Genomic DNA, 11,706 nt, shown 5'->3' on the forward strand with positions numbered 1-11,706 from the left:
ACCGACATGTAGTGGGAAGTGTTGTAAAACCAGTCAAATTCAAAGACGGAAGTGAAAAGTAGCTACATGTTGAATCTCAAAGAAAAGGGAAGTGCAACCTGGAGACTGACTGACATCAGGGGGGAAAAAAAGATTTCGAAAATTAATTTTTCATGCAGAAATTAGGAGAAACTGCACCCGTGATAACAAGGGGAGGGCGGGGGGGGGGGGGGGCGTCATTTACGGGTGGAGGTGTTGAATCCACTTTGTTATTCATGCTTTTGTTTTCTATCACATTACTTGCTGGACCCGTTTGCTCTCCTGTCAGGCTGCTCGGCCTGTGATAATAATAGATCTTCTGTGTCACGCCAACACCCCGGGGTGAAATATCACAAATACCATATCATTCTCCTCCGTCCTTATAACGCCGTCAGTGTTGGAGCTGGAAGTCTGGCAGGTTCACACGCCATCTAAGCCAGCGAGTGGGGATAAAAAGAATGGAGGAAAATGTATCGTGAAAGCTCATTTTCACCAAATAGATCAGAATCATTCAGGAGACTTGATTTATTCAAGAGGTGGAGATCGTGTGTGTGTGTGTGTGTGTGTGTGTGTGTGAGAGAGAGAGAGTGAGAGTGTGTGAGAGAAAGAAGAAGACAGGTGAGCGCTGTGGGCGTGTCCTTCTTTCTCTCACACACATGCCCATATATACCCTGTTGAACCTGTGTTACTGCCCATTCACCTGTAACACACTCTCCTTCAAGTGGCTCTGACTGCTACATATCTGGTGTTTGTGTGTTTTAGTTGTAGCTACAAATTTACCCGTGGGAGTATCTCTCTCTCTCTCTTCCTCTCTGTTACTCACCTTTGGACCCTAAGCAGGATTTATTACTCTTGTACTTTGTCCTGATTATTTCCTCCTCATGTGCTTGATTAACTTCTCACCTGCATAATCGCAAAACACAAGACGGCCACATCTTCCCTGGAATCACTTTCCACCTCTGATTCACTCGAGAGATACAGACTATTCTCTTGATTTCTCTCACCTGGAAGTTGTAAGCTTTACCTGCGACGGCTGTGATTGTTTGTGCGAGTGTTAGCCGATCCTGTGCGGCTGCATATCAGGGCAAAAGATGATGGAAGAGGTGTCCATGACGATGGCGTGCGATGCCTACGTTATGGACCAGATGAGCGAAGAGGAGATCCTGGCTTGCCTGGTGGAGGAAACGGAACCTACATTTGAAGTAAGACTCACTTACAGTCACTGTTAGATCACCATAACTCAGATCAACTGCTGAACCACAAGGACAGACCAACCCATTACTGTGATCTAAAATAATAACATGACTCTTGTAGTGTCATGTTATTGCAATGCATATTAAGACTTGCAGATATAAAACTCATTTGCTTATAGAAGTTTTGAAGTATTGCCAAAGTCACAAAGAGTTCGACTTGTCCATAGAAGAAATCAAATGCACCTTTATTGCCCTCTGTGTGTAATATTTCAGAGAAGACGTTCTTCTTCATAACAGATATGTGATTATAGATGGAAGGAAATGAAGTCTGATTGTTCATTTCAGATATTTCAGATATGGAAATTGTCAATTCGGGCTTCAAATAAATCTCCCCCTCCATTATTATTCCTTTATGTTCCCTAAGTGATCCCTCCCCCCATGTGCTCTATCTTAACTCGTACTTATCCCTATCTTGATCTCTTTTTGTTTTGGGGGCCTGTTCGTGATTTGTCTCGCTCGGCATCCGGCACCAGATCTGTTTGGAGGAGATAGCTTTCTTCAGCTCAGTCTAATGTGACATTACTGCGTTTCATTATCCTCAACTCCCCCCCCCCCCCCCCACCCACCCCTCAGGTCCCAACGAAGAAGACTAAACTGAAGGAAAGCCGACTTCAACTAATGCATGATGAAGAGCCTCTGGACAAATACTTGGTCAGAAATCTCTTTAAATCTTTACATTTAAGTCCATTTCCTGTCTTCCTACCTTAACTGTATCCCTGATTGATTCGTCTGCGTTATTGCAGAGGGAGAACCATCAACTGCAGCAGGCCAGCCTCCGTCTGGAGCAGGAGAATGACAACCTTGCCCACAGACTGATCACCAGCAAGATCGCCTTGAGGAGCGTTCTGGACACGGTACGATTAGCCACTGCCCTTCACCAAAAGGGTGAAAGGGTTTATTTAAACAATAAAAAAAAATAGCATAATCACCTCCTGAAAGTCATTTCTCAGGAGACGGCCAGACTGTAACCTGAATAAAACTTTACCAGCATTAGGATAGCAACTAAATGATTACACTAAACATGCTGTCGTTGTATTTAAACCAATATAAAGCATGAAATATGATATGGAGAGAGAAAAGAACAAGATGGACCCTTTACTTAGTTTACTTTTTATTCAGATTTCTCCAGGATTATACAACATAGTCATTTATTCATTTTGTTGTGCAGTTTACAGCCTGAAATCTGATTATTTTTAAATATTGTCTTTTGTTTTTGTACGGTAATATTAATATAAAATGTATGTGTGTATTCTTACATAAACTCTGACACACAAAATGTATTGAGTATTCCCTTGCTGACCAGAACAACGTGTGTTTGCAGGCGGAGGACAGAGTGGAGGAACTCACCAAAGACCTTTTTCAATCCAGACATCGACTGCAGGCGACAGAAGAGGAGAAGAGAGGGAAAGATGAAGAAGCTGCAGTGGTGAGATTCTTTGCAACACCTAGCAGTCGTTAGCGACTTCATGCAATGCTTGACGTGCACGAGTAAAAAGCATTTCTTCTCTTCTTACAGGCGAAGGAAGTGTTTCGGAGAGAGCTGCAGAAGGCCGAGCATGAAGTCAGAAGGTCATCGGGTGTCATCGCGGACTACAAACGGGTAAAAAGAATCGATGAGGCTGTTTGGACTTATGAAACACTGTGTGTTCATTAGAGGATATGTTAATACAGAACGCAGCGCTGCCTAATGATGTTGACGCTCTTCCTTTTGCTCAGATCTGCTCTCAGCTGACAAACCGTCTGGAGATGCAGCAGACCGCCCACAGAGAAGAGTTGGATTCACTCAAGGTGAGAATTTCCTACTTTCATTCCTCTGTCATGCTTCCGCTTGAACACCGTGTTATAGAAATCATGTTACGACCCTCTTAACTTTCTTATTAGGGTTCAGTTTAAAACAGAATTGTTTTTGTTTCATATGTGTGGCAGGTAAGTCTTCACACCGTCTCATACTCTTCCTGTTATTCTCGTTCTCCACCTTTGCAGACTACATTGAAGTGTTGCTCGAGCAGTCGACACGTCGTAGAATCGGAAGAACCGTCTGCAGCAATAGAAGGCCACGGGACGACTGAGCCAGGCAGGGAAGAGGACACCGAAGGTCCCAAAAAGGCAGAGCAGAGGAGAGACGACCGGGAGAAGGAGTCCCTGAAGGCCGAGGTCAGGGAGCTGGAACAGGAGTTGGCCAAGACCAAACTCCAGATGGTGGAGTCCAAGTGCAAGATCCAGGTCAGATCATCAAAACATCACACAGCATCTATAAATATACACAAATCTTGAGATTCTGTAATGTGCAATATCCAGGTCACAACCCCACAGATAATCATGCGGCGTCACTTTAATAATGTAAATGAAACTTAAAACACACACAGAGAACAAAAAAGTGTGTACTTTTGGGGGCTTTCCTGGGAATATGTGTGCGCTTGAACCCAAACTGAAAAAAAAACATTATTTAAACTACCTGCTGTTTAAGTACATTATTCAAAAGTATTCTAAATATAAGCACAATTACAGTAGATTTTTATATGAAGTCTGGTTAATGGGTTAATTTGAACCCAATTCAATTTCAGTAGTATTCAAGTTAAAATAAGTATTTACCTACAGCCTGCTTCAATTGGAAATGAGCTTATTCTGCAAGAAAGTGCAATAGAACAGTACAATATTTGGACGCAAGCTTTGCTCAGTTTAATTCTAAGTTTTTATGTGTATTTTCTTATTTATTTAAGATAAATACAAGAGCATAAACCGCTGCATGGTATGGCTGCACAAATATGGACGGAATTTAACACATTCGCCCATTTCATCCTCGTGCAGGAGCTGGAGCACCAGAAAGGAATCCTGGCCAATGATCTCCAGGAAGCAAAGAACAGCTGGATCAGCAAAGCCTTCACCTCCCTGCGGAGCTCCAGCGAAGGCGGACTTCACAGTATTAGCATACCCAGAGAACGAGCTCCCACAATGCTGTGGAACCTCCACGGTGGCTCCCTGTCCGGATGGAGCGCCAAGAAGCTGTCGTGGCCTCACAGAGACAATCGAGAAAACGTCTGATAGCTTGGACTGTGAATGTGCAAGATAACCTGTAAGTGGAATAAATAGAAGGATCAGACCTCAGAGTATTAATTCCTGATGCTATGTGCAGTATGTGGTCGATGCTGTAGCTGCTATTTCGTGTTCCTTGTGCTACAGGGCGGTACAAAGCCAGAGCACATACAGCACGGGTTGCTTTGATAAACACACCGATTAAGTTATTTTTTTGGTTTGTAAACCAAAATCCATGTACCATATGTTTGTATATAATTATTTTACTTGTAAACACATTGAATATAACAATAAAGCAAGTATGACACAAGGAAGTTTTTGTGTATGACATCAAGAAGCGTTACTCATTACCAGAGACGAAGCGGTTCTTTCTGAAGAAACACACCACATTCACTGTTCCTCTTTCGGTTTGGCCTATGACGGCGCCTCTTATATTGCTGATCAGTTGCTGCACAAACTCACAGACGAGAGTCTTTACCCGGCTGTAACGCAGATCTTTATCTCTGTACTTTGACATGCAGAGTAGAGCAGATCATAACGGAAAGAAACAGAGCGAAGAACAATAGAACAGAGGAGTCCATATCTTGCATCGACGCTTCGCTACAGTGCGAAGCTATTTAGAGCAACTACACTACAGGTAATACTTTCTCTCACCTGAAGCACTGATGGCTGGCAGTGTGTGTGTCACTGTGACTCTCCTCATGTGTGTTCTTGGAGGCCATGCGCTGGACCTGCTGAGGGTGACTACAACATCAGGGGGTGAGTGTGTGTGTGTGTGTGTGTGTGCACTTCCAACATGCATGACATTTAAACAAGAATCCAAAAGCAGAAAACACAATTATTCTTTTGCAGTAACTTTATTTTGCTACTATGTCGTAACTGCTTTACTGCAGACTGAACATAATGTTTGTTACCTGCCTTATGACATTATTTCATGTTATTTCTACCTTTTTTATTAAGAGGTTTCAACATTTTATTTCATGTTTCATTGCTTTTAAGTGCCGAACAAACAAGAAAAGAGAGAGCAAGGGTGTGACCTTAACATTTAGAAGCAAACACAAGAGAAGAAGTTCAAATTTTTAAGGCATTTTCTGCTCATGCTCATGTTGACCAAGTGTTATTTCCTCCCTCAGATCCTCCCTCCACTTTAACAATGCGTTGCTGGTGCGCGAGCTACCCAAATGTGACTCTTTGCTCCTGGCCTGAACCCTCTCACTCCCCGCCGACACACTATGTTGCCACCTACAGGTACATCTGACTAACCTCCTCCTGCGTGCTCGCCTGAACCACTGACACTTTTTTGTGAAACAGACTCCGGTGATTAAGTGTCGCTAATGAGCTCATTTATGTTTGTGTTAATGTGTTTTGTCAGTGAGAGACTCAGACAGCCGGTCACCAAGCGGTGCCATCTCATCCAACCCAACTCTTCATCCTCTGATCTGATTTCAGCATCGTCATCCTCATCTCAACGGGTACCAGCTTTATTTACCTTATAGACTGAAGGGGGGGGGGGGGGGGGGTGGGGTTCCAAAACTCACAAGTCTGATTTCAGGCAAAATGAAACCTAACAGTGATCATAGAGACTATTAGGATGTTACTGTAATGTGGATGTAGACACTTTCCATTTCCAAACTGCTGAGGCGAAAAGAAATGAGCAGCGTTGTTCTTGGTTGATAGTAATTACACATTTGTAGTGGGAATTCTACTTCTCATCCACATATCTACATTTATTATGGTTTTACAATTACGCTTTAATTTTTCAAATAAATGAAACAAATAAGCTGTGATGAGCAAAGTAGTTTTGAAATTGAATTGTGAAATAGACGGGGGAAACATATAAATAATGTATAGATAGATATAGACAGATAAAGATAGATACATATACATATACATGTATAGATATACATATATAGATATACATAGATATAGATAGATAGATAGATAGATAGATAGATATACATATATAGACATACATATATAGATATAGAGATAGATATAGATAAATAGAGATATAGATATATAAAGATAGATACATACATATACATATACATGTATAGATATACATATATAGATATAGAGATAGAAAGTGGGAAATATAGAGATAGAGATAGATAGAGATATAGATAGATAGAGATAGATCGATATAGATATTGCTAGATAGAAAATGATAAATAGATATAGATAGATATAGAGATAGATAGATAGAGATAGATATATATATATATATATATAGATGGAGATATATATATATAGATATATATTTTACATACCCTAATCCTGTATCTTTTATTTGTATTCTTTAGCTCTGGCACTGCCTCCTGCCCAACCTGAAGCTTCTCACTGACTACATCATCAATGTCACGGCAGTTTATTCTGGTGGAAGCAGCTCCCATCTATCAAGTTTCATGTTGGAGGATATAGGTGACAACTGAAATGATAAATAAGCCCGTCTAAAAGAGAAAGTGATGAACGTGCGGTGCGATAGACAACTTGATATCATAATGTAGTGCATGTTGATTTAACATCCCCGTCGTTGCCTCCTTCTCTCTGCAGTGAAGCCAGATCCCCCCGTGGATGTCCGAGTTTCCCCTCATGGTGTCAGAAACCTGTTGGTGGAATGGTCTCCTGCCCCAACTTGGGCCAACCTGAACATCTTCCCTCTAAAATACCAGATACTGTACAAGTGGGAAAACAGGGGCACCCCAAAGTCTGTCAAAGTAAGAATACCCTTCATCAGCAATAACGGCAACAATGTTACTCGACAGTATTACACAGACACACACTGGGGAAGTTCAAAATTACCTTTAAAGTAACCTCAACATTGTTTCAGAAAGTCCCTTCATCTGTGGGAATCTTTTCCATTTCAACTAAAGGAAGTTGTTTTTCATTTGTATTTTGTAGAATATTATTTACAATTGTTTATTTGAATCTTTTTTTATTTAAAGCATTACAATGTTTAATCATGTGGCAGTAAACATACACACAGTGATACTTTTTATAGGGTTAAGAATTGTGAAATTGTCATTAACGATAACGAGAAATGTTGAAAGGAACGCAGTTTGTAAATTACACACTATGCTCAAGTGTTTATGGATTAGATCGACATTTTGGGAAATAGGCTTATTCATGTTAATTAGTGAGCTTTAGAGGAGCTGGTGGGCCGATTATTAGTTAACAGGCTACATGTTGGGCTATAGCTATATATTCTCCAAGATGTAGCTTCATATTTCTTTTTAAAGAAATAAATTATATATCATCAAATAATAATAATCGTACATTTTCTCCTCCAGCTGGGTCCGTTCGAGAGCACCATGGTTGAGCTGAAGGGGCTGACCCAAGGAAGGATGTACCAGTTCCAGGTGTGCGCGAAGGAGCTGCTGGGTCTGGGCGAGTGCAGCAACTGGAGCTCGCCTGTAAAAGTCACCGTGCCAGGAACGAAATCGTAGAGACTCTCACTTCCTGTTTCATGTAACCTTCTCCTTTCAAGCTACCAGTGAAGTAAAGCTAAAAACCTGCACACGGGTCTTTTAACTACACCAGCAATGCAAACAAAAGTTATTTATATTTAGTTTTATTTAAAAATGAATCAATTGAAATGATCTGTACAGTGTTTTTATATACTGTATAACTTTGTCCGTCTGAGTTAGAAACATTGTGATAATCTGCCAAGCTGTCTGAGAGTATGATCCTTTTCAGTTTATGACATTTTAAGACATATTTTTTTATATATTTTAGTCATTGTGTGACAGCTCCACATGTGTGTGAAACATTTAATAAAATCAAAGCATTCATATTGAATTCACAGACCTGTCAGTCAATGACCTCCAACACGAGCGGGGTGACGAACTCTGAGTGTCTGACACCCAACGTGAAGGACGGTGGTTTGGGGAGATGCAAATGAAACTTCTCCGGGCTGTATGCACCCGGGCCGGGAATAGCCGAGGAATAATTAGGCCTTTTGGTCCGTTTCTGCATGGAGAAGGAGGGCTGGCGCTGGTGGATGATGTCGGGGTTGGTGGTGTTGTATTTAGCTGGTCCGGGGCTCATGGCGAGGACTTCTGAGGGAGCTCCGACCTCCCTTCTGCCTGAGAAGCTGTAGCTGGCGCTGGAGGGTTTGTTAGGAACCTGGCCGCCCAGCAGATTAGGAAGTCTGTAGCTGGAGTAAAGAAAGCAAAACATATTCATAACAGTATTCAGCTGGCAATATGCTGTTCCTCAATACCTTCCAATATCCCAAGCTAAGCTCATTCATTCCTGCTGAAGACGTAAATCTTTAAAACAAGATATATTTTTTATAAGAGCTAAATATTATCCCAAAAAGAGATGGGCACTGTAGTTGTTAGCAGATGTTATTCAAACGGGAGGAAAGAGTGCATTTGTTGGGAACTAAGACTCGAATACATGTTTAGTCAGCGCTTTCTCACTCTCAACTCGTCGACACTTGCTTCAGGGCCTCTTGGTGTCACTTTTTGAAACACTGTGGTTACCCCTTTAACATCATTTTTGCAAAGCACAGTGTACTTCTTTGTGTTTTTCATTGAATTGCAATACAGTTCAAACCGCCACCTACCAGGATCTAGTTTAAGGCCCTGTCACACATATCCGTATGACAGAAACGTATGCGCCGGCATACGTTTCTGTCATACGGATATGTGTGACAGGGCCTTTACATTAGTCTGTGAGAAAAAGAAGAAGAAACGATATTCTATTTAACAATCTGGTGTTTAATAATTATTAAATCTACACCCTCTCTCTGCGTTTCCCAAACTGTATCTCCATTTGTCCTAGTATCCTTTCCAAATGATCGTCCGACCTCTCTCACCATTTGTTGCAACGTGCAGGGTAGTTTAATAGACTTCATAATAACTACGGCCACTAGAGGCAACCCTGCACATCCAGAACTGACGCGTCATAGTTTGACACGTAGTGGCAAAGTTTAGTTTACTAGGACGTTATACTATAAGTGGGATTGACTCAAAAATAAACTACAGTGCCCGTGTTCAGAGTTTTATGGCACATCACCAGCCTGATCCTTTTAATGATCTCTGCTGTCTTCACCTGTTGGGGGCCGGTACCGGATCCACAGAGCGGTATCTGGTGCGAGAGCCGATGGTGTAGGATGGTGGTCTGTGGTGAGCATTGAGAGGTGGAGCCTTCTCTGGGCTGTAGGTGCCCGGCCCCGGAGTCTTAAACAACTCTCCTACAAAAAAACATGAATAGAATTTGGTTTCCTTTTAATAAACTTAAGGTGTGTCAGAAGAAAGCACAACATTCTGTAATCCTCTTCTAATCTTTTGACAGTGTGATGTTTTAAAGACAAATCACCTGGCTGCACATCCAGTTTCAAGATGTTTTATTCACCGATTAAACTACTGATGATTTCCCACATACCTGATGAAGATGGAGCAGACTAAGACATCATAAATAAACTACAGAAGGTCATCTTCTGATGAAATCGTGGTGTGAATGCTGGATGTTGAAAAGCTCACGCTACACTGAATTGCCTGCTTAAATGTGTAAGAAGACGGTGCAGTATTAGGAATAGTTGGACAGGTGGGGATAAGTTAAATTGTTCCATTTGTATCACCTTTATTTTCCCCTGTGCGCCTTCCTTTGCCCAAAATGGAGTAGGAGGGGGTTTCCATCCGGCCAAACCGGGTGACCTTGGCGTCGATGTGGTACCTCGGTCCTGGGCTGGAGTCAACGGAGACCACTACAGAAAACAGGATGCATAAAACGATCATCGAAAGACTCATTTAGACCTCGTAAAAAAATAAGAAAACCAATTCCAGACAGGAATTTAGCATAAAAAAAGAGACATTGAGGATCCGTGTGGGTAAAAACTGGAGCACTGCAGAGCAATATAACAGCAATTTAATATGTAACAACTCACTGGCACTGCTCATGCGGCTGTGAAAGGAGTATGCAGGGCTGCTGGGCTTGGTGACGTCATGGTTGATGTATCCCACTGTGGGGGGCAGAGCGTAGCGTCCAGGGCCCGGGCCTGACAATGAGAGGATGCAGAGGACGGGGATGAAAATGATTCAACAGATTCAGGCTCTGTGCAGCACTGTGGCACACCCACTGCTCCTTTGGCTCAGACTGTATAGTCTCTGATGATTTCCATATGAAGCTCTTTCTCTTATTTTCTATGGTTGAGCGTTCTTCCTCTGCATGTTTGAGAATGGATTCTAAACAAAGTAGACACCTCAAACCTGTATGGAGCAACGGCTATATAATACCGTGAGAGATTTCAGAGCTAAAACCAGCTCAGCTATAATAAAGTCCATGTGGATGTACACACACACACACACACACACACACACACTGACCTCTTTCTCTTGCAGAGATTATCGGCCGTTTCTTCGCTACCTCCTGCATGCTCTGCCAGCCTCTTTATTCCTCTTTATTCTTTTCCTTTGTCCCCTTTCTCTTCCTCTTTGTCACTTCAGGCTCATCCTCTTTTTGTGTGGCTCTTTCCTCCAGGTGATTTGCGGCCTCCTGGGCTGAATTATACATGACCGTGAGGAGAAAGAAACCCTATCTTGACCAAGGCCCTGGTTACGCCCCAACCAACTCTCCACTTCCTTCCCCCCCCAGGTCCCCCCAAGGTTAAGAAGAGGAGAAACAGTGATTGTCTAAGACGCATCTTTTAAAGTGAATGAAGATTCTTCTCTATCAATTCAGAGTTAAAGCGCTTTGTCTTAAAGCTCTGCAACAATCATGTCAGCAACATGTAATGAAGACCAAGGCATTAGGTTACTAACTGACCCGCAGTGTGTGTGGTGAACCTCTCAACTACACCATGTATGCTGTAACTAATAGCATCTCAGTGCACATGCTATTAAAAATAAAAGGACTTCTGTTGCTGGTGGATATTTGACAAGCTCAACATTGCTGTAATGGAAAGCATGGCCTGGTGATTATTAAGATTCGGACAGATTTCAGTTTATTTAGATCAGTGAAAAATCTCTAAATGATACGTTGCCTGCCAAAGTAGCAGGTAAATTTAGCAAGGTGAAAGTAACAGCGTGCCAAATGGTTTCTTCCAGGAAGGAAAACAAACAAACACAAAATAAATAAGCTTTTAAATATTGAAAGAGTCTCCAGGGACGTTTGTGCCTTTTCTCTTCTATTGGCTGGGAAATCAGTCACATTTGAGGACTAGTCGGAGTGAAAAGCCAAAATGTATCAGCACTCATTAGTGGGAAGTACTTATTTCTACTTTACACTTATAATCCACTTTACTTCAGAGGCAAAGAGAGATTTCCTCTAATTGGTTCATTTAAATAATTGTTCTAAAATAAAGTCCTAATACAGAGACACACAAAAGCCTTATTGTTAATGTAACTATTTTTAAAACAATACATTTCACAAGGCAGAAATACAATAATCATTCCTC

General features: G+C 41.7%; 3 protein-coding genes across 3 annotated transcripts; 2 read left to right on the plus strand and 1 right to left on the minus strand.

Annotated features, from left to right (window-relative positions):
* The first annotated feature begins 1,109 nt into the window (after window positions 1-1,109).
* LOC115027583 (rab GTPase-activating protein 1-like) lies at window positions 1,110-4,431 on the plus strand. Its single transcript, XM_029460996.1, has 8 exons — window positions 1,110-1,220; window positions 1,845-1,922; window positions 2,015-2,125; window positions 2,593-2,697; window positions 2,788-2,871; window positions 2,988-3,059; window positions 3,255-3,494; window positions 4,080-4,431. The coding sequence occupies exons 1-8, from the start codon at window positions 1,110-1,112 to the stop codon at window positions 4,311-4,313; spliced, it is 1,035 nt and encodes a 344-aa protein (XP_029316856.1). The 3' UTR covers window positions 4,314-4,431.
* Window positions 4,432-4,738: 307 nt separating this feature from the next.
* On the plus strand, window positions 4,739-8,102 carry ebi3 (Epstein-Barr virus induced 3). Its single transcript, XM_029460872.1, has 6 exons — window positions 4,739-5,063; window positions 5,438-5,552; window positions 5,677-5,776; window positions 6,608-6,725; window positions 6,858-7,021; window positions 7,595-8,102. Exons 1-6 carry the CDS (start codon window positions 4,970-4,972, stop codon window positions 7,748-7,750), a joined length of 747 nt encoding a protein of 248 aa, XP_029316732.1. The 5' UTR covers window positions 4,739-4,969; the 3' UTR covers window positions 7,751-8,102.
* Window positions 8,079-10,685, minus strand: odf3l2a (outer dense fiber of sperm tails 3-like 2a). The gene is made up of 5 exons (XM_029460874.1): window positions 10,637-10,685; window positions 10,198-10,308; window positions 9,892-10,017; window positions 9,363-9,501; window positions 8,079-8,460 (listed from the first exon to the last, which is right to left on the minus strand). Exons 1-5 carry the CDS (start codon window positions 10,683-10,685, stop codon window positions 8,115-8,117), a joined length of 771 nt encoding a protein of 256 aa, XP_029316734.1. The 3' UTR covers window positions 8,079-8,114.
* Between the last annotated feature and the right edge of the window lie 1,021 nt (window positions 10,686-11,706).

Source organism: Cottoperca gobio, chromosome 22, assembly GCF_900634415.1.
Source record: "Cottoperca gobio chromosome 22, fCotGob3.1, whole genome shotgun sequence".
Classification (NCBI taxonomy): domain Eukaryota; kingdom Metazoa; phylum Chordata; class Actinopteri; order Perciformes; family Bovichtidae; genus Cottoperca; species Cottoperca gobio.